The 20,026-nt window shown below is 70.0% G+C and overlaps 1 protein-coding gene across 2 annotated transcripts in view; it reads right to left on the bottom strand.

Annotated features, from left to right (window-relative positions):
* Nucleotides 1-17,025, bottom strand: part of SEZ6 (seizure related 6 homolog) — a 51,330-nt gene extending 34,305 nt beyond the window's left edge. Inside the window, exon 1 of one of the 2 annotated variants that reach the window (XM_075904531.1) lies at nucleotides 16,482-17,025. In XM_075904531.1, coding sequence (XP_075760646.1) covers nucleotides 16,482-16,566 — 85 coding nt within the window. In that variant the 5' untranslated portion in view covers nucleotides 16,567-17,025. The remainder of the gene's footprint in view (nucleotides 1-16,481) is intronic. The other variant, XM_075904532.1, reaches the window with a different exon arrangement.
* Nucleotides 17,026-20,026: the final 3,001 nt, after the last annotated feature.

The raw sequence follows: 20,026 nt of genomic DNA on the forward strand, positions 1-20,026 counted from the left end.
GACAAACCGGCTCCCTGCTGCACAGAGGCTGGCGCCCCCCCACCATCGGAACGCCCCCCCCCCCATCAGTCAGCATCAGGCCCCCAGGGCCAGCAAGAGGCACCAACCCCCTGCAGAGCCCGGAGAACCCTGCCCGAGCCTTAGTGCCCCAGGGGAGGGAGGGGGCTGGGCGGCCAGAATCGCAGGCCCCCCCAGCTGCCACTGCCCCGCCCCAGACCCCCCAGCTGCCACTGCCCCGCCCCAGACCCCCCAGGTGCCACTGCCCCGCCCCAGACCCCCCCAGCTGTTACTGCCCGGCCCCACCCCTCCCGGGCTGCTGGGCCCCGGCAGGGAGCGGGCGGCGGAGCTGGGCCCTGGAAAAGGTCACTAAATACCACACGGCCATGGGGCTCCCGCCAGCCCCCTGCCCGCCTCTGACCTTTCCCGAGCGCAGGAGCCGCCCCCAGCTCCAGCCACACGGAACGGGGCCGCCGCACCTCGGGGCCGGGCGGGGGCAGATGGCTGGACACAGGCCAGGCCCGGCAGGCTGGCTCCCCAACTCCCTCGGCCTCCTGCCCGCTCGGCTCCGGCTTCCCGCGCCCCAGGCCGGGCCTCTCGTGCAGGGTCCCTGTTGGGCTGTCTAGGAGCAGCATCCAGGAAAGGCCCCAGGCCGCCCTAATGAACGCCCAGCGCCAGGCCCCACAGGGTCCCGCACCCCGCCCGGCTCTCAGCGCCACTAGCGCCACGCCGGAGCTGGGCGCGCTGACATGCCCGGCCAGGCGCCCTCCGGCACAGCGCCAACGAGGGGTGCGAGGGGACGGGCGGGATGAAGGGTCATTCTTGCCACCAGGATGGGGGGCCTGGGCTGCCTGGCGCGAGGGCTGGGGCACCCGGGCAGGGATGGTGCCAGGCAGCCTCTCTCCGGCTCTCCAGACCAGCCCCCTCCCTGCAGGCCAAGTCACATGCTTGTCTGCAGAATGGGCGCCGGGCATGGGGCCTGGGCTTTCCGGAGCCTGGAGAGAGCTGGCTGCCTGGCACCGCTTGGGCCCAGATCCCTGCCCAGAGGACCCTGCCTCCCGCCCCTGTGCCCATGCCTAGGCACAGTGCCCACGGGCCCAGGAGGAGGCTGCCGGCTGCAGCAGAGCCTGGCATCGGCTGTTTACCAGTTATCCCCCCTCAGACACGTGCCCTGCCGCCGCCGGCTGCTCTGGGTGCCAGGCGCTCCTGGGTCTGCCCTCTGGGGAACATGCCCCTTGGGTCAGACGCCCGGAGCTGCTCAGCCCGGGTCTCCGCCCCTCGCCAGCGCTCCTGGGCAGCACGGAGCTGGGCCCAGCGGGGAGCCTGGCCCCGCAGTCCCGCGTGCCGGGGGCCATGCGAGAAGGTGGCGGTGCCCGGGGGCCGGCCCGGCATCGCTCGCAGCCTCGGCGCTCCAGGAGGCCGCGCCGGTTTAATATTCCTGCCGGCGCGCGGGGGAAGCGTTTGACCTTGTGTGTCTTGCGCTTCTCCTTGAATTGAACAGTCATTTACCCACTGACACGTGTCACATGGCGTCTCAATAGGCTCCCTCGAGCATCAAGGAGAGACGCAGCGATGACAAATGACGGCTGACATACCAGCCGCAATGTTTGGAAATTACAGCCATGTAGCCGTAATGGAGCTATCCTGTCGGAGCTTTGCTGGAGCCGGTCGTGCCCGCGCCGGGGCCACGCCAGGATGGGGCGCAGCTGGCCCGCCCGCACATCCGCCGCGACACCGCCTCCGTGCGGGGGAGGGGCGGGGACTTTCTGGGTCACTCGCCAAATAAAAGGGGGAGGAGCCGAGGGAGACCCGGCAGATGGGCCAGGTGGTCCCAGCCGAGGCTCTAGAGGGGTCCCAGCCAGCCTGGGGCCCTGCCTCCATGCCCCCGTGGGCTGGCTTAGCTCAGGGCCGTGTGCGAGCCCTTGGCGCACCAGGCTGGGCAGAGCATGTGGGCACTTGGCCAGGGTAGGTTGGGGACTCTTCCCCCACCCCAGCTACCCTGCGCTGGGCAGCAGCACTCCACAAGCACCGGATCCCGCCTGCCCCCAGCTGCTGCCTCTGCGGGAGGCAGAGAGGCGGCTCGGTGGCAGCAGGCACAGAGCTGGCTTAACAGCCGGCTCCCCATGCCCACCGGCTCCCAGCTCCCTCCCCCCGTGCCTCTGTAGCAGAGATGGCGGGGGCCTGTGGGTTAACCGCCGAGCCCAGCGGATCGGTTAACCATGTGCACACGTGCATGTTAACCCCCCCCCCCGCCAGAGCCTGAAGCCCAGACCCCCCAAGCAGCAGCTGCAGTTACCCCCCCCATCCCCAGCTCCCCCGGGGGCCCCACCCTGCGTCCCTCTAATCCCGATTCTCCGCTCTCCCGCCGGAGCGAATGCATTTGTACGGCCATTTCCCTGCGCCGCGGGGGTGATAAACGGCACGTCAGCTGCTACTGCAGCCCTGGGAGTCAGAGCCCGGCGCGCACAAAAGCAGCCAGCCCGGCTTGCCACGGCCTTTCCCCCGGACCCCGCGTCGCTGGAACACCCGGAGCGCCTGCAATGTGCCTGCGGGACGGGCTGGAGCCGGGCCGGAGCCGGGCTGGGCTTTGGGGAGGGGGAACAAAGCAGCTAGAAGAGAATGAAAACAAAGGAGCGAGCGGACGGGCAAGCTGGCGACCGAGCCCTGGCCTACACAGCGCTGGGAGGAGCCAGGCCGGGGATGCCAGCGGACGACCCCTGCCAAGGGGTGTCTCCCCGGCCCGGCACACTCCGGTCACAGCTGGGAAAGCAACCCCGGCTCTGCTCCATGGAGACTGGCACTCCGCCCCGGGCCCCCCGGGCACTGCAGACTCCCGGCTCCGCCCGCACGCCAGCTGGCGCCTGGCACAGCGTTACACCCTGCGCTGCAAGGCACGAGAGGGAGAGGAGCCAGCCGGCAGAGTCATGCCAAGGCGGCGGAGGTGCCGGCGTGAGGCAGGAGGACCCGGCGGCCTACCAGCCCGGGCCAGGACTTTACCGTTCCTCGCCAGGCGCGCCGGGGGTGGCTCCAAGCGTGAGAGCAGGGGCCCAGGAATCACACGGGAGGCCAAGCGGAGTCTGTTGGCAGGGACCCCTAGGGAAGGGGGCCTGGCGTGTGCCCAGCCCTGTTCTGAGACACTGGTACATCTGCCCAGCTCCCCGCGCCAGCAGACCAGCTGGGCGCGCAGGCAGGGACATTTAGACCCGCACGAGGGCCGTCTGCATTGCCAGAGTCGCTGCTTTGTTTGCAGCCACGCGCCCGCACTGGCCTCCCTCCCTGGGCGCCGGAGCCCAGCACGACCTCCCCAGGAGAGCAGCCCGGCCAGGTGGGCCCGGCTCTGAGCGTCTCCTCCCGGCACCGTATCTCCGGCGCACACGCGACTAGGGGGGCGGCAGCTGAACGCTGGCTGGGGCTGCCGCTTGGCTGTGGCCCTGGAGCGCTCGGCACCCAGAGCCCTGCTGTAGGGAACAAAAGCCACTTTCTTCCCCGGCGGGCGGGGAGCAGGGAAGGGCCCAGGTGGGGCAGAACAAGGCATGTGGGGCTAGACTCAGCTGTGCTGGGTTAGAATGGGGGCGGGGGTGTTGAGAGCACTGGGCTCCATCCCCAAGCTTACAGCATGATCAGCAGCAAGTCACTCTCCCGTGCCTCAGTTTCCCCAGCGGGGCTGGGCAGGAAGTCTGCTCCCCTTGTCGGCTGGAGGCTCTGTCGCCGTGCGCGGCCCTCGCCGCCCTGGGCCCGGGGAGGCTGCTGGCAGCGTGGCATCCGGCTCCCGTCGCCCGAGGTGCGTCTGAGAAGAGCCACTTGTGCTGCTGCCGCTGCTAATTGGCTCAGCTGCGGCGCAGGGCGAGCGCGGCGCCGGCGCTCCCTGGGGCCCCCCTGTTTGCAAACACGGCGGCGAGGCAGGCGGGGGAAGGGGGCGCCCTGCAGCGTGGCTGCTGCCGCGAGGCGCAGGGCCCGGCCGGGGCTCCGGGCCACCTCTGTCCCCCCGGCCCTCGTCTACCAAGGAGACCGGGAGCCCAGCTCTGCCTGGGGCTCACTGAGCCAGGCCCGGCCTGCAGCCAGGCGCTGCGGTTCCCGGGGCAGGATTTCCTGGGTGCTCGGCCGGGTCTCCAGCCTGTGCCAAGCCACCGGTGCTTGGGAATGCCGGGCAGGCCCCCAGGGAGCAGGGAAGCTGCCCCAGCGTGCGGCCGAGCAGCCAGCCCCGAGGCCAGCCGGCTGGAGCGAGAGAAACCTGGCCGGGCGCTCGGCTGCCCCCACCAGCCGGGCCTGAAACACCTCCCGGGCTGGAGATCCCGCCTGCTCCCCAGGGAACCCCGCCCAGGGCTGCACCCCTCCTAGCAAAGTCCTGCTGTGACGGCGCGTCGGGGTCCCCGCCTCCTGCACCCCCGTAGTGGTACGAACAGACTCCACCAGCCGGTACAGCAGGGGGGCTACGTCTACACTGGCCCCTTTTCCAGAAGGGGCATGTAAATTTCATGAGTCGTCGTAGGGAAATCCGTGGGGGATTTAAATATCCCCCGCGGCATTTAAATAAAAATGTCCGCCGCTTTTTTCCGGCTTTTAAAAAAGCCGGAAAAGAGCGTCTAGACTGGCCCCGATCCTCCGGAAAAAGCGCCCTTTTCCGGAGGCTCTTATTCCTACTTCTGGAGCCGTCTGCAGAATCCCTAGCAAGAGCTGTCCCTGGAAGCCACCGGCATCCCCGTGTCCTCTGCCGCCACATGCTGCCCCCGGCCGGCCTGGCATGCGCCATCTGGCACCTGTGCTGGCACCTGGGCCGTCAGCCGCTCGCATGCACAGGCGGGCCGCGCTGCCTTGCAAGCAGCAGCTGCCAGAAGCTTTCGCATTTCATTTGCACGCGGGGATTATCTCGTCCACGCGCCTCCGGCGGAAGCGTGCGAGGAGTGTAAAGAGGCTCTCCAGCCCGCGCCGGATGGACTCTCGCCTCGCCGCGCTGCCAGGGCCCTTCCTCGCCTGCCCCCCGACACGGCCCAGGGGCCCCGGGTCAGCTGGGACCTGGCTGCCCCACGGGCCCCTCTCAGTGCGCCAGGAGCCAGACCTGCCTGGGGTTGGCAGCTGGAAGCTCCTCTCTGGCAGCCATAATCCCCCCCACCCCCCCGCCCCCGCCCTGCAGGACCAAGGCGAGTCTCTTTCGCACCCATTGTAGGCCAAGGACGAGCTGGGACAGGACACAAATGCCCCATGGCCAGAGGGCCTCATTTGGGTGGAACAAATGGACGTGCTGAGCACCCGGCCTGGCTCGGCCCCTTCCCGCCACGCGCCCCTGCACCCGCAGGCCGAGGGCGATCGCTCCTACCCTGCCCCCACCTGGCACCCGGGGAATCCGAGGCTTGCTCAAGGTCACCCGCCAGTCGCGAACATGGCTCCCACCCCTGGGCTCTCCCCACTAGGGCGCGCTGCCTGCCGCTCACAGGTGTTCCAGGGGACGTCCGGCCAAGAGGCGTTTCCTGTGAGCGCCCGTCACCCCCTCCTGGCCCTGCCCAGACAAGCTGCGGCCACATGCCAAGCCTAGCGGCCCTGCCCAAGCCTGGGCAGCGAGTCCCCGGCACAGCGCTCCGGGAGGGGGGTACTGCAGCTCCGTCCTCCACAGCAGGCCCAGCCGAGACTCCGGCCGAACCGCGCTCCTGACACGCAGGGAGGGAAGGAGGCGCAGCTGCTCTCTGCCGAGCGCCCGGGGCTCCCCCCGCACGCAGCGACCTACATTTCCTGCCCGAGCCCGCGCCGGGCCCCGCAAGCCTCTCCCAGCCGGAGTGAGAGAAGAGACGAATTCGCTGCGGAGAGGTCACCCGGCTACATCTGATCTTGAATTTCAGTCGCCTCCCTCCATTTTCCCTGGGTCACGGCCGCCTCGCTGCTGATTAATATTTTAAACCTTCAGCACATCTCGTTACTGGAGTTAAATTATAAATGCCAGAATGCCCACTGGACGCGGCAGCATGTCGGCCGGGGCACCGCGCCTGCAGCAGCCTGCCAGGGACTGCAGCCTTCGTGGAAACACGCAGAGGCCTCTCCTGCACCCCGCCGCTGCCCTGACACCCCCATAGCCACCGGGCGCTGCACAGTGGGGGGTGCTCGGTCACGGGCCCCGGGCCGGCACCACGGAACAGCCTGGGACGGGAACTGGCCCGTTACCCCTGGGGGGCAGGGATGCCAGTCTGAGGGCCGGCACACGCTACGGCACCGCGGTGTGCCGAGAGGGAACGGAGACACCGGAATTCCCCACAGTAGAGAGATGGGGACGGCCCCGTGGGACGGCCGCCCAGCTCCCCTTGCACGCCAGCCACTCCCCAGAGCCCCGTGGGACAGGCGCCCAGCTCCCCTTGCACGCCAGCCACTCCCCAGAGCCCCGTGGGACGGCCGCCCAGCTCCCCTTGCACGCCAGCCGCTCCCCAGAGCCCCGTGGGACGGCCGCCCAGCTCCCCTTGCACGCCAGCCACTCCCCAGAGCCCCGTGGGACGGCCGCCCAGCTCCCCTTGCACGCCAGCCGCTCCCCAGAGCCCCGTGGGACAGGCGCCCAGCTCCCCTTGCACGCCAGCCACTCCCCAGAGCCCCGTGGGACGGCCGCCCAGCTCCCCTCGCACGCCAGCCGCTCCCCAGAGCCCCGTGGGACGGCCGCCCAGCTCCCCTCGCACGCCAGCCGCTCCCCAGAGCCCCGTGGGACGGCCGCCCAGCTCCCCTCGCACGCCAGCCGCTCCCCAGAGCCCCGTGGGACGGCCGCCCAGCTCCCCTTGCACGCCAGCCGCTCCCCAGAGCTCCGTGGGACGGCCGCCCAGCTCCCCTTGCACGCCAGCCACTCCCCAGAGCCCCGTGGGACGGCCGCCCAGCTCCCCTTGCACGCCAGCCGCTCCCCAGAGCCCCGTGGGACGGCCGCCCAGCTCCCCTTGCACGCCAGCCGCTCCCCAGAGCCCCGTGGGACGGCCGCCCAGCTCCCCTTGCACGCCAGCCGCTCCCCAGAGCCCCGTGGGACGGCCGCCCAGCTCCCCTTGCACGCCAGCCGCTCCCCAGAGCCCCGTGGGACGGCCGCCCAGCTCCCCTTGCACGCCAGCCACTCCCCAGAGCCCCGTGGGACGGCCGCCCAGCTCCCCTTGCACGCCAGCCGCTCCCCAGAGCCCTGTGGGACAGGCGCCCAGGGCCCACAGGGAGGGGTCAGTCTGGGAGGGGAGCAGAGACATTTGCAGGAGGGGGAACCCTCCCCTTGCTCCCATCTCCAGGGCGGGCGGCCTGGCCCTGTGGGGCAGAGCCCTTCGGAGGCCTTAGGGAGTGAGGGCTGGGCCCGGGGTCCCAAGGAAGGCAGGATGAGGGCGATGGGTTTGCAGTGATGGCGCAGCACCTCCCTGCTGGGGGCGCTAGAGCCAGCCGTCCCAGAGCCAGCTCTCCGACACCCGGCACTGGACTAGGCCTGTGCTCAAGAGGCTGGTCGGGGGACAAGCGGCGACGGAACGAGCCGCGCCGCCAGGGACAGACGGACAATGCCCGGAGGAACTGCCTGCACTCGTGTGCAGTGGGCACGGGGCCGTGGGGGTTCGTGGTGCCAGCGTCCCTGCCTGGGAGAGCGGCTCACACACTCGCCACCTGGATTCGGGGCTGCAAAGGACGCGGGGGAAGAAGGCTTCCAAAGCCCATCCCCCTCCTAATCCTCCCATTACAAGCCCCCCCCCCCGAGAGGAAAGCTCCCGATCTATTCATGACCTGTGCCTGGAACGCCCAGCGCAGAGACCCCCGGCCCGGAGGAGGGGCACTGCGCTTGTGTGGCGGCGCGTTGGGGGTCCCCTGCCTCCTGCACCCCCGGAGTGGCACAAACAGACTCCGGCAGCCCGTAGGACAGGGGGAGTCTATCGCTTCTCCAGGATGCAGCACAGCACAGATGGGATCTGGTTCCAGGGCAGGCCCAGGATGCCTCAGCCCCCGTGAGATGGGGGAGCCTGGGCCCCTAAATCCCAGCCCTGGCTCAGGCTGCTTCCTCCATGATCCCAGACAGAAACTAAAAAACTCTCTCCCAGCCCTGCCCCCAGCCCGGTGCTGGTCTCCCCTCCTCCCTTTGTCTCTCCCTGTGGGGCTGCGCCTGGGTGTCTGGGTTAATCCACATTTGGGAGAGTCAGTGAGAATCTCCCATCACAGCACAGGGGGACCCCGGGTCACAGAGCAGACAGCCCCCCCACTGCACCACAGCCTGTGATAGGCAATGATCCCCTCCCAGGGCCCTTGGCGGGGGGCGGGGGGCGGGGGGCGGGGGCAAGGCTCTCAGCCGGCGGGCAGGTCTGTTGGCGCTTGGCTCTGCGGTACCTTCCCTCCAGAACACAGCAGCTCTTCCCGGCACCGCGGGCTGGTCCCTTCCACCCACCGCAACCACACCTGTGCCCACCCGCTACGGCCCCCGGGACAAACGGTGCAGCCAAGGCCTGGCCAGCTGGGGGGCACCCAGAGGGGCAGGACTGGGTGCTGGAAGCAGAGAGCAGAGCCCTTGTCGAACCGCTGAGGGGTGGCTCAGTGCCCCAGCGCCCACGTGCCCCGCAGCCCGAGCAGCCGGGTTTAGACCACGAATGGCTTTCGCCTCGAGCTCCTTTGCGATTTACGGCTACACTGCGACGGCTCATCCCCTCCCCTCTCCATCCCGAGCCAGGCGCCTGCCGCCCCCCCATGCCGGCGTGTCACTCCCATGCTCCATAGCGCCCCCGTGGCTGGGCGGGAGGGGGCAGAGGGCAGAGCTGAGATGGCATGGCGGGGTTCGGCTCCGCGCCTGCCCGTCCCTGAGCGCGACTCCAACCCGGCTGCCCAGCCCCGGGCCCGTGCGCAGCTCAAGGACTCGCGGGAGGCAGTGCAGCCCCAGGGCTCCCTCGCCCGCTTTGCTCGGCCGGCCGGGGCCGGGGCCACTGCCCCGCGCTGCCCCGGTCACTTCGTGGCTTGGCGGTGAGCGCTGAAGGCTGCCCAGGGACCCTGGTATGGTAGGTTTATGTGTCGGCTGCCTATTACCGGCGAGGAATCCATTACCGCCCTGTTTATAGGCAGCGCTCGGAGGCAATCTTTCAATTGGGCGCATTTAAAGGATTGATTGGAGGCTAAATTATCGTCTTCTCCTGGCTCCAGGAGAGAGAACTTCCCCCCTTCGTTATGCCCAGCCTGCCGGCTCGCCTCTGCCCCGGCCCTTTGCTGGCCGGAGCGGCCTGGGCCCGGGGCGGGGACCCTCGTCTCGTCCCCTCTGGGGCTGTGTGAGGAAGTGGGGCGCTGTGGAGTTGGGGGGGGTGTTGCACACTCAGTGCCCAGCAGTTACTGGTTCAATGTGACAAAGGGGGGGAGTTTGTTGTTTCAGAGAACAGCCCAGAGGCGGAGCCGCGGTGTCTGGGACCCTGGTGACCCCGGCCCTGCTCAGAGGACAGACAAGGGGCTGCAGAGGGGAGACCCCGACAACCGGCCCCAGCAAGGGGGGAACATTGGATGGGAGGGGGCGGAGAAGAGGGGCCAGGCGACCCTCTTACCTGGGGAGAGACACTGGACGGGGGAGGGGCTGTTGCGGGGCTATTGGAGGCTCTGCTGGGAGACGGGGGTTGTCTTGGGGGACAGAGCGGAGCAGGCAGGACTCAGCTGGCTGCAGGGAGGCTGACGTGGGGCTGGGGGCCCAGCCACTGGCCTGAGGGATCTGTTGCCTCATTCAAAGCTCAATAGACCCTCCTGTGGGGCGCTGGCTGGGAGTCGCTCTGGGCTGGGGAACAGGCTATTCCCTCTGGGAGGGGGGGCCCCGGGTGCCAGAGGGAGGGGCCCCCCAAGGGGCTCACGGCGGAGGCAGGCGGCTGAAGGCCTGAGAGGCACCGTCCTGGAGGCGGAGGGGCGAACCCCCAGGTGAGAGGGGCCCCCTGAGAGAGGGTCACCGCACTGGAGTGGCCCCTGGGAAAGGGCCGTCTCTCTGCCGCGGGGCTGGAGGGCTCCCCGAGAAGGGGCTGCCGCGCTGGGGGGGTCCTGCCCGGGCCGAGCGTGGGCACGACCTGTGAGCTGTGACAGGCTGGGGGGGCTGGAAGCAGGGTGACTCCAGGGGCTGCTGGCGGTGCAGGCGGAGGGGGAGGTCATTCTCCCACCCCCTGCACCCTCCAGGAAAGACAGATCTCGGGGCCCAGGCCCAGAGCCCCAGGCCAGCGGAGCTGCCCACCTGGCTCACGGGCTTGCCTTGCACGGCTGCAGGCGGGATGTCACTAGGGGGGTGTCTGGGCCCTGCATCCCCAGCCACAGCTGGGGGGCTGCCAGCCAGCAGGGTGCACAGGAGGGACCCCGCGTAGCCCAGACTGGTCAGCGCAGGGACCAGGAGCAGCCAGGGCAGCCCAGCTTGGGCAGAGGGGGCTCAGAGCCAGGCCCCTCCCCCCCTGCAGCCAACCCCACCTCCTGCCTGGGGCCTGCTTCCAGGCCCCACACACCCCTCCCCCAGAAGGCTCAGGTTGCAGAAGCATCAGCCTGTCTGTCACACTGAAGCTCCCCCTCCCCGTTGCTATTGGTGCAATGCCCAGGGAAACTGAGGCACACACAGGGGTTACTAATGGACAGTAGAGCTCACATGTAACAGAGCAGAGCGACTACAGTCGCCTCTTGGTCACAGGGCCCCACGGGACCCCATGCCAAGAAAGGCGATGCAGGGCCCCCTGCCCCTGCCGCCCCAGCTCATCAGGTCCTCCTGCCCCATAATGCGCTTGCGGTGCTGTGCAGCACCCTCACCAGGCCCCTCCCCTGCTGGGTTGGCTTGGCCACCCTGCCTGTCTGCAGCTCTGTCAGTATCCAGGCCCCGCCCCACGCCGGGCAAGCCTGTCCAGTGGCAGAGAGTTCCACAAGTTTCCAGCTGGGCAGCTCCTGCACCACACCACGGCCCAGCCCTTGCGCTTCAGTAACAAGCGGCTGCATGACAGTCCTCACAGCACCCTGGGGCTGCCAGCCCAGCAGTACCGGCACAGATGCCACCGAGAGCCAGAGGACGACTCCCCCATTCCTCTCGGGACACCCTGGCTTCCCCAGCCCCGCAGACACGAGCTCCGCCCCTGCCTGCTCCTGCACAGGCGGCCCCCCAACGTCCCTGCCTGCTCAGAGGGTGGGTCGTGCCACATGGTGCCCATCCTCCCCCTCTCTAGGGCATCTGCTTTCACTGGGCCCCTGTGACCATGAGGGGCAGGCTCTGTTCCCAGTCTAGTGGGGCTGCTGACTCTGTGGCCCAAGCCAAGGAACGGCGCGTTTGGCCTTGTGTGCTCTGGGGGCACCTTCAGCCGGCTCTGTGAGCTGCCCGGCCTGGCTCCTGGGGCACCGCGCTTCGGGGAGGGCTGCCCAGCAGCCAGCTCTGCATGCCTGGCAGGTGCCTCGGGCAGGGGCTGGCAGGGCACCCAAGCCTGGATGGCAAATCTTCCACTGTGTGTGGGGGGGGGAATGTGGGGGATTCCTCCCGGGCCCGGGTCTGCCCGGCCAGGTCCCTGCATGGCAGAGAGGGGCTGCCACCGGCCTCTGCCAGCTCTGAGCAGACAGCACCGCAGCCCAGTCCCTGCCCGCCACTCCCGTGGCACCTCCCTCGCTGGGGGTGTTCCCTGGTGGCTGCCCGCCAGTGAGGCACAAGTCCTCAGAGCCAGGCTGGGCGACAAGGGGCCCGGTAGAGCTACGCCCTGGCCAGACACGCCAGGGAAGCGGCTTGACATCCCCTCCACCCGCCGGCTACCACCCAGGCCCGTCTGCGCCAGCCCACGGCCTGCCCGGGCCCAGGGCTGAGGAGCCTGGCGGGAGGCGTCACTGGCTGCAGGGCGCCCAAAGGTGACTGGGGGCAGGATCCCTGCTGGGGAAGGTGCCCCAGGGACAGCACGGGAGGGGGAGGGGGAGGGGGAGGGGTTGCAATACAGAGCTCACCCCTTCCTTCCCCATAACCTCCCGACTTACGGCCATCCTCATCTGCCACCAGCCCAGCCCTGGGCACAGGGCCGGATTAAGGGGGGGCTAGCCGGGCAGCTGCCCGGGGCGCCAACCTATGGGGGATGCCTGATGGCAGCTGTAAAGGGTGCGCGGTGCCCCTTATAGCTGCGTCAGGTGCTGCACACCCGGTTCCCGGATCATGGGCTGCAGCAGCTCCCAGCGGCCGCCTGGGGTGGGGGCCGTGTTAACCCCCACAGCGCCGGCCAGCAGCACCCTTCCCCCGCGGCCGCGGGGCCCTGCATGCGGCTCCGGGCGCGCGCCAGTCCTGCTGCGTGTCCTGCTGCCGCCAGCTCCGTGCGCCCTCCCCCACGCACCGAGGCGGGGGTGGGGCCACACATGCTCCCTCCCCCAATCCAGGGCGCAATTAAACTGTCTGCCCGGGGCACCAGAATGGCTCGGTCCGGCCCTGCCTGGGCAGCCCCACACTGCCCTGCCGGTGCCCTTCAGCATGGACCCGCAGCCCTGCTAGCCCAGCCTGGGGCCCCCCTCTCCCAGCTCTGCCCCAGTCCTGCCCCACTGCCAGGAGAAAGGCCAACGTGCGGGGGGAGGGGGGCTGCAAGGACAGACCCCTCCCCCACTCACTCTGGCCAGCGGACCAATGGGGGGGGCACGAGACCCCCCACCACAAGCTCCCGTTACGCGAAGCCGTTTGCCCCCCCCGGGGCTGACTCCCCCGCCCCACCGGACCGGTGTCCCTTCGCCGGACGCCCCGCGCAGGCTGACGAGGCGGAGCTGGGAGCGCCCCTCCCGGGCCAGCCGCAGGGCAGGGAGGGGGCGGGGGCCGGGCTACCCACCCCCGTCGTGCCCCCGCTGCAGCGCACTCGCCCGCCCCGAGGCTGGAGGCGCGCCGCGCCCGTGCGCCCCCCTCCCCGCCGCTCGCTGCTCGCCACTAACGCGCACGCAGAGTTTAATTAACTTTATTGATATTCAGAAATTAGGAGAATGACTCCAGGTAATTGCTCATTAAAACCCATCACCCTGGCGCAGCAGGCGCCGGGCGGGCAGCCTCCCGCTGGCGGGGAGAGCTTGGCGGCGCGCTCGGGCCCCGCGGCCGGGCTGGGGGGTGGGCATTTCCCCCCGGGCCAGGCCGGGCCAGGGCGCTGAAGGGGGGACCCAGCCAGGTTCCGTGCTGGTGCCCCTGCAGCCCAGGGCGCGTCCAGGCAGCAGGGCCCCGGGGCGCAGCCAGAGCCCTCCCAAGGACGCACCTGGCGGCCTGAGCCCCTTCGCAGAGCCTGGAATTTGAAGGGGGCGGCCGAGGCCCCGGCCGGATCCCGCAGGGGGAGGGGGCTCTAGGTCCCTGGGCCGGAGCCTTAAAGCGGCCCTGGAAGGGCCTGGCGGTCGGGGAGACGCTCCGGAGCCAGGCCGCGGGGCTGACCCAACGCAGAGCTTCCGACTTTCGGAAACTTCCCCCAGCGCCGGGGCGCGTCTCCGGCTGGGAATCGAGGCCCCTTCCCGCGCCAGCCGAGGGGAGCCCCCCTGGATCCCGGCCTGCAGAGCCCCGGGGCCCGCAGCTGCCAGCCAGCCACGCTGACGTCTTCGCCTTGCTTCCCTGCCTGGATCCCTGCCCGCGCCATATGGCGCTTTATGTAACCGGCTCCAGACGGCTCCTGCTCGCACCCCGCTCTTAGCCGGGGGAGCCCGAACGCCGCAGCCCCGGGTCCAGCGCTCCGGAAGCAGCGGGCTGTGCTCGCTCGGGCCAACGGGGCGGCTCGAACTCGCCGCCTGCCAGGGGCTCAGCACCGGGCCCCACTGGGGACAGAGCCAGCGGGAGCTCCAGGCCCAATTTCCACGAGGAGCCGCCGCTGGCAGCCCGCGCGCAGCGGAGACCGGCCCAGGGCAGCACCGTCGCCAGCCCCACCCTGGGGCGACCCACCCGCTGCAGTAGCCCCATGCCAGCGGCGGCCGCGGGGCTAGGCCAAGCTCGCCCCGTTATCTGAGGAGCCCCGAGCCCCCCGCGCTCCCGGAACCGCCCCGGCTGAAGCGCGTCCCCTCGGCACACGGATTTCTCTGCACTCGGCGCGCACAGCGCGGCCGCCTCCCGCCCCTGCCCTCCCCCGCGCTCCCGAGAGCCGCCTCCCCGCCGCAGGGCTCCCTCGGGCCCGGCCACACGGCTGGCTTCGAGCGCTCCCTTCGCCACGCAGGCGGGCGGGGCCGCAACACGCCGGGCCGGCTCCCCCGGGCGCGTTCGCTCAGGCCACGCACCGGCAGTTCGGGGAGTTTGACACTGAGCAGCGCCGGCTGCCTGTGCCCGCGGGGCCCAAGGGAAGGCGCCTGCTGCTCGCCTCCCCGCGGCTTGCTCGCGGCGAGCTCTGCTGAACAAAGAGGCTCGCTCCCCCCCCCCGCTCCCCAAGGGTGGGTCCCCGGCCTCCCCCACCAGGCGCGCGCGGGCCGCAGGAACGGGACCCCGGCGGCGGGGCCTGGCGCTCGCAATTAGCGCCCCCGCGGGAGGCCTGACACGGTTTCCAAGATGGCCTCTGCCTCGCCATGCAGGGGAGCCGGAGCGCTGTGCGTAATGCAGCCTAATAGCCGCCTAATAGGGGAGTACTGGGGGGAGACTGAGGCAGGCCTTCGTGGCGCTAACGAGCGCTCTGACTCACGGCAGCCGGGAGATCGGTCCCCCAGCCAGCAGAGAAGCAAATCTCCACGTCGGCGAGAAATCAATCCCGCAATCCCCGGAGCAGCGAGGCTACAGAGCGCTGCGGATTTAAGGGCATGTCAGACAATGTGACAATTAAGGAAGCCCCCAGGGGCCAGCCAGCCCGCCGGAGAGACAGGCAGGGAGGGGGCGAGGCGTGCCCGGGCTCTGGGGAGAGCAGGCAGCCCCAGCATCGCTCTCCCAAGGGCCCGGGTCCCTCTCGCCCGGCCGGCCCAGCGCGGCTCCTGGAAAAGGCGCCCGGGAGCAGACCGGCCGCGAGCAAAGCAGGGGAGGCTGCCTCTGCGGCCCCCCAGCTCTGGCCCCGGCCGGCCTAGGGGGCGAGGAGCCAGGGCCTAGGAGCAGAGAGGAGAGGGGCGGACGAGGGGGGCACCTGGCCTTAGTGAAAGCTCGGTGCCCCGGTGCCCCAGTGATGTTTGCAATGGCCTGGGCTCTGCCCGGCTTCCTGGGCGGGGCGCCACAGAGCACATGGGGCGGGGGATCTACAGGGTGGGGCAGCCAGAAGCCCCCGGGGTCCAGCAGCGGGAGGAGGGGGCTTGCCCTGCCCCATGGGCACAGAAGGGCGCTACAGGCGGAAGCGCCCGGAGGGGCAGCCTGCGGGAGGCTCCCTGGGCAGAGCTGCCCCCGGAGGAGGCGGTGTCTCAGGCTCTTCTGACCCCCCCCCCGCAGGGGAGCCTGTTAATCTATTAAGGCGGGGGGGGGGGTCACCGGCCAGGGCCTGGTGCACCCGCCGCGCGGAGCTGTCACGTGGCGCTCCCAGGGCGGCACCGATTAAGGCGAATTAACCAGCCAGTGGGGGGCTCTGCGGAGGCGACCCCCCCATCCCACGCCGGCAGCTGGCTAGTTACAAGGCTGCGCCGGGTCTGCCCCGCCCCCGCCTTGGGACCGGCTGCCCTCGGGCTAGCAGCACCCCTGGGCGTGGGCGCAGCGCGCCGGGAGCGCACAGCCAACGCGCGCAGCAGGGCGAGTCCTTTGGCGACCGTCACCCGGCGCAGAAGGAGGCGCGGTCGCTGGGCAGAGGCGGCTCCAGTCAGCCAGCAACAGCCGCTTCACCACGCGCCTTGTGCGGAATCCAGTCCCCCCACGCGCAGGGGGCTCGGTGTAAAGCAGCCCGTCCCCAGAGTCCGGGCCCGGCCAGGTGGCTCCTGTCGGGGGGTCACTGGCAATTCCAGTCATGCGGGGCGGGCGCCGGAGCAGCCGTGAGCTGCACTGAACGGCCGGGTGCTGGGGCCCGGAGCTGGGAACGGGCTCGGGACAAGGGGCAGCGGCCACGGCGGGACTCCTCGCGTCACCCACTCGGCACCCAAAGGCGAAATGTTCCGGCTCAGCCCGGCGCCGCCGCGCCCCTGCAGCGGGCTCCTGTGTGCACGTTCCCCCCGGACCCGGAGTGCTCCCGTGGCCCCCCTGCCCCGAGCCGGGCGCGGCGGCTTCCCAGCCCGTAAAGTGGCTCCCCCGGAACCCCGCGACCAAGCCCCCCCATCAGAACTTCTCCGGCCGCGCGAGTCTGACCCCCTCTCCCCCGCAGCACCGCGGGGCCCCAGAGTGAACCCCGGGCCCGAGCAGCCCCCCCCCCCCCGCGTCCCCCGCCCCAGCGGGCGGAGCCGCTTCCCGGGGAACCCGCCCGGCGCCCACCTGCCGGGAGCACAACTTGGCAAAGTTTGGCGGCGGGAGCCGCGCTGGGCGGGCGCGGGGGGCCCCCCTCGGGCTCGGGCGGGTCCGCAGCCCCGGCCTGGCCCCGGCGGAGCCCCGCGTCCGGCGTCCGGAGCCCCGCGGCCACGGGCGAGCTCCGGGCGCGGGGCTCGGGCGGCGGGGGCCGGGCGAGCCCCGAAGGGCAGCAGGGGGGCCGCGGGGAAGTTGGGGCGCCCGGAGCCGGCGCGGAGCGAGCTCTTACCTCGAGCGTGGCCCTGGAGCAGCGCGGCGAGCAGCAGCAGGCAGCCGGCGAGCCCGCGGGCGGGAGCCCCCGGCGCGGCGCCCATGGCGGCTGGGCAGGGGGTGGCGAGCCCCGGCGAGCTGCGATCCGCGCCGCCGCCGGCCACCCGCGCTCCGCTGCGGCGGGGGGAGCCGGGCCGCTGCCCGTCAGCACCGCGGAGAGCGCCTGGCGTCTGCACCGGGCTGGGCGAGCAGCGCCTACCGTAACGCTGCGAGTAGCGCGCCCCGCCAATCCTGCGGGGACGCCCGGCAGCCGCTACGGGGAAGCAGGGTGGGGGGGAGCCGGGGCTGGGGGCGGGGGCAGCCCGGATCTGCCCCCCGGCGTCACATGGCGCGGCCCGCCCCGCAGCTCCGCCTCGTCCCGCGCGCCCCGCAAAGTTGGCGGCGAGTTGCGGGGCCCCGGGCGCGGGGCTGGGGGAGGCGGCTGCGGGGCGCGCGAAGGACAATCCAGGGTCCCTGCGCTGGGGTCACGCCGCGACCGCAGGCGGCTTCCTCAGCCCCCTGCCTCGGCGCTTTGCCCAGGGCCTAGCTGCTGGGAGCCGGGCGGGGGCGGGGGCGGGGCCGCAGGCGGGGGGAGGAGGGGAAGCTCCGCTCTTCCCGGGGCGCTTGGCTGAAGCCTCCGTCTCCTCCCTGCTGCCCGGAGACCTGCACAAGGTTAATTGAGCGGGGGGGGGGGGGGTTGTCAATCAAGCTGATTGACACGGTTAGCCCCTCCCCCGCCAGCCCGAAATAGCCTGTGATGGGCTCGAACTCTTGCACCCCCGTAGTCAGTGGAGCCGGGAGGAAGCGCAGCTCTGCCTCGTGCACCCCCGCCCCTTCGCCCCTCTCAGCCCGGCCTCCTCCCGGGGCACCCCCCCTTCCCCCCTCTCAGCCCGGCCTCCTCCCGGGGCACCCCCCCTTTCCCCCTCTCAGCCCGGCCTCCTCCCGGGGCACCCCCCCTTCCCCCCTCTCAGCCCGGCCTCCTCCCGGGGCACCCCCCTTCCCTCCCTCTCAGCCCGGCCTCCTCCCGGGGCACCCCCCCTTTCCCCCTCTCAGCCCGGCCTCCTCCCGGGGCACCCCCCCTTCTCCCCTCTCAGCCCGGCCTCCTCCCGGGGCACCCCCCCTTCCCCCTCTCAGCCCGGCCTCCTCCCGGGGCACCCCCCCTTCTCCCCTCTCAGCCCGGCCTCCTCCCGGGGCACCCCCCCTTCCCCCCTCTCAGCCCGGCCTCCTCCCGGAGCACCCCCCTTTCCCCCTCTCAGCCCGGCCTCCTCCCGGGGCACCCCCCCTTCCCCCTCTCAGCCCGGCCTCCTCCCGGGGCACCCCCCCTTCCCCCTCTCAGCCCGGCCTCCTCCCGGAGCACCCCCCCTTCCCCCTCTCAGCCCGGCCTCCTCCCGGAGCACCCCCCTTCCCCCCTCTCAGCCCGGCCTCCTCCCGGGGCACCCCCCTTCCCCCCTCTCAGCCCGGCCTCCTCCCGGGGCACCCCCCTTCCCCCCTCTCAGCCCGGCCTCCTCCCTGTGTATCCCCCCGCCCCACACACAACCAGGGCCGAGCAGACTGCAGGGCCAGGGCAGCGGCTGAAAGTGACAAAGGCTGTTGGCTGCAGCCGGCGCTTAGACATTTCCAATGCAGCCACTGGCCAGCGGGCCCTGCAGCATGGCCCGGCCTGGCCCCACTCCCAGTCCAGCTGGTGCCCCCCAGACAGGGGTCAATGTCCACGGGTCCCCAGGATCAAACCCCCAGCCGCTGGGAGCCGCAGTCCCTGTGCTTTGGGACCCAGCTCAGGCCTGCCTGGTGGCCAGGGCTAGGCGGCCCTGCTGCTGACCCCATGCGGCACTGCACTGACCTCTAACCCAGAGGCACTTCCACGCCGGGCACAGCCAGGCACCTGCTTGCTGCACCATGTCTCTTAGCGAGCCCAGCAGGCCTGGCCTGCCCCTGCCTCCCCTGCCAGAGCCAGGGGAGAAATGCTGGGACCAGAGGGGCCCGTTTCTCGCTGCCATCTTTGCTTACCATTTAACCCCCGTTTGGCTGGGAGGGAATTTAGCACTTCCAGCCCCACAGCCGCTCTAGGCCGGGTGTAGGTGTGATGATGTGGGGGGCTGTATTCACGCTGTTTGCTTTGTTATGTTGTGTGGGGTTTCTGCTGTTCGGCACTGCTCTGTTGTAACGCTGTGTGTGTGCCTCAGTTTCCCTGGGCACGGCACCGGTGCCCAGCTGGGAATGGGAGTTTTGGGTGTGACTCTCACTAAGGGGAGGCTGTCCCATCTGGGTACATACACAACAATAGCTCCAGCTGTCCTGTAACTGGAACCTGGGGGGGGGAGCAAGCAGGTGACATCAAGTGTCACCTGTTTGCCAAGGAAGCTGGACACAGGAGGAGGCAGGGCTGAGGCCGGTTGCTGGAGGTGTGAGAGCTCTTGGCTGGCTTAGGATGCAGGGAGGGGGCCCAGGGCGCTGGCTCTGGGCCCCCCTCTTCCCAAGATGGATGGTGCTGGCTGCTTCTAGTTCCTGTAAGATCGTGTGTGCTATGTTGTGTCCTGGCAAACCAATACACCTTCTCTCCTACCTGCTGCCTGAGAGTCATGTCTGGCTGCGGATGGAGATGCAGGGCCCAGAGACTCCCCCATGCTCCGTGACAGTAGGTCAGCATAAGCTGTACTGCTCTCAGGCACCGGCGGAACGTGCCTCCCCTGGATTCCCACAGAGCAAAGCCAGGCCTCTCCTACTTCCATGGCTCTGGTCCCGTCTTGCTGATCCTGCTCTCACATTGCTGGCGCACACACGTTCCGAGTGGGAGCAGGAGAAAAGTGTGCTAGGCAGGGCAGTTCTCAAGCATACGTGTCTGGAAGGGGGAGGAAGCAGCCTGTGCTTTTTAAATACAAGTACCTGCCAGACCCTAGGCGCTATTGTTCACCTAGGTGCTGCAAAGCCATTAGCAGTAGCCCTGCAACTGGAGAGGGGAGAGCAGGCAGGGGAGCCAAGGGCCACTGGCCTTTCAGATATCAGTGTAAGCGACACAAAAGCAGTTGTTTGGAAAGCTCCCACCAGCCTGGATGCCGGCGCCTCCATGGAGAGCTGAGTTTCTGCTCCTTTGCGTGGCAAGCCGGGCGCTCAGCACACATCTGCAAAGCGCTTCCACTGCTCAATTTGAAACTTTGATCCTCAGTCGCTCGATAAATGTTTAATGCAAGAAGGCTTCTGAAAGGCCGCAGAACGATGTTCATTTTGAAGCCAAATGGAACTTTCTAATATTATGATATTCAAATAGCGTTAAGCGGCGTGGCACTTTCCGAGGCACCTCCATGGACTCTTAATGAGGGGGGACGCCTCCCGGCAGAGACGCTGAGTTTGAAATAAAGCAGCCCCCTGATTGGCAGGTTCCATCAACGCTTTCGTGCGGGGCCGCGAAGGGGCGGGAAATGGGCTCGGAATGCAAATCCAGCTCCGCAAACAAAGCAGCAAATAAACTTGCAGACGAATAATCAGCCCCTTTGGAGACGGCTGGAGGTGCGCGGCTGCGTGCGTGCG

Source organism: Pelodiscus sinensis, chromosome 21 (genome assembly GCF_049634645.1).
Source record: "Pelodiscus sinensis isolate JC-2024 chromosome 21, ASM4963464v1, whole genome shotgun sequence".
Lineage (NCBI taxonomy): Eukaryota > Metazoa > Chordata > Testudines > Trionychidae > Pelodiscus > Pelodiscus sinensis.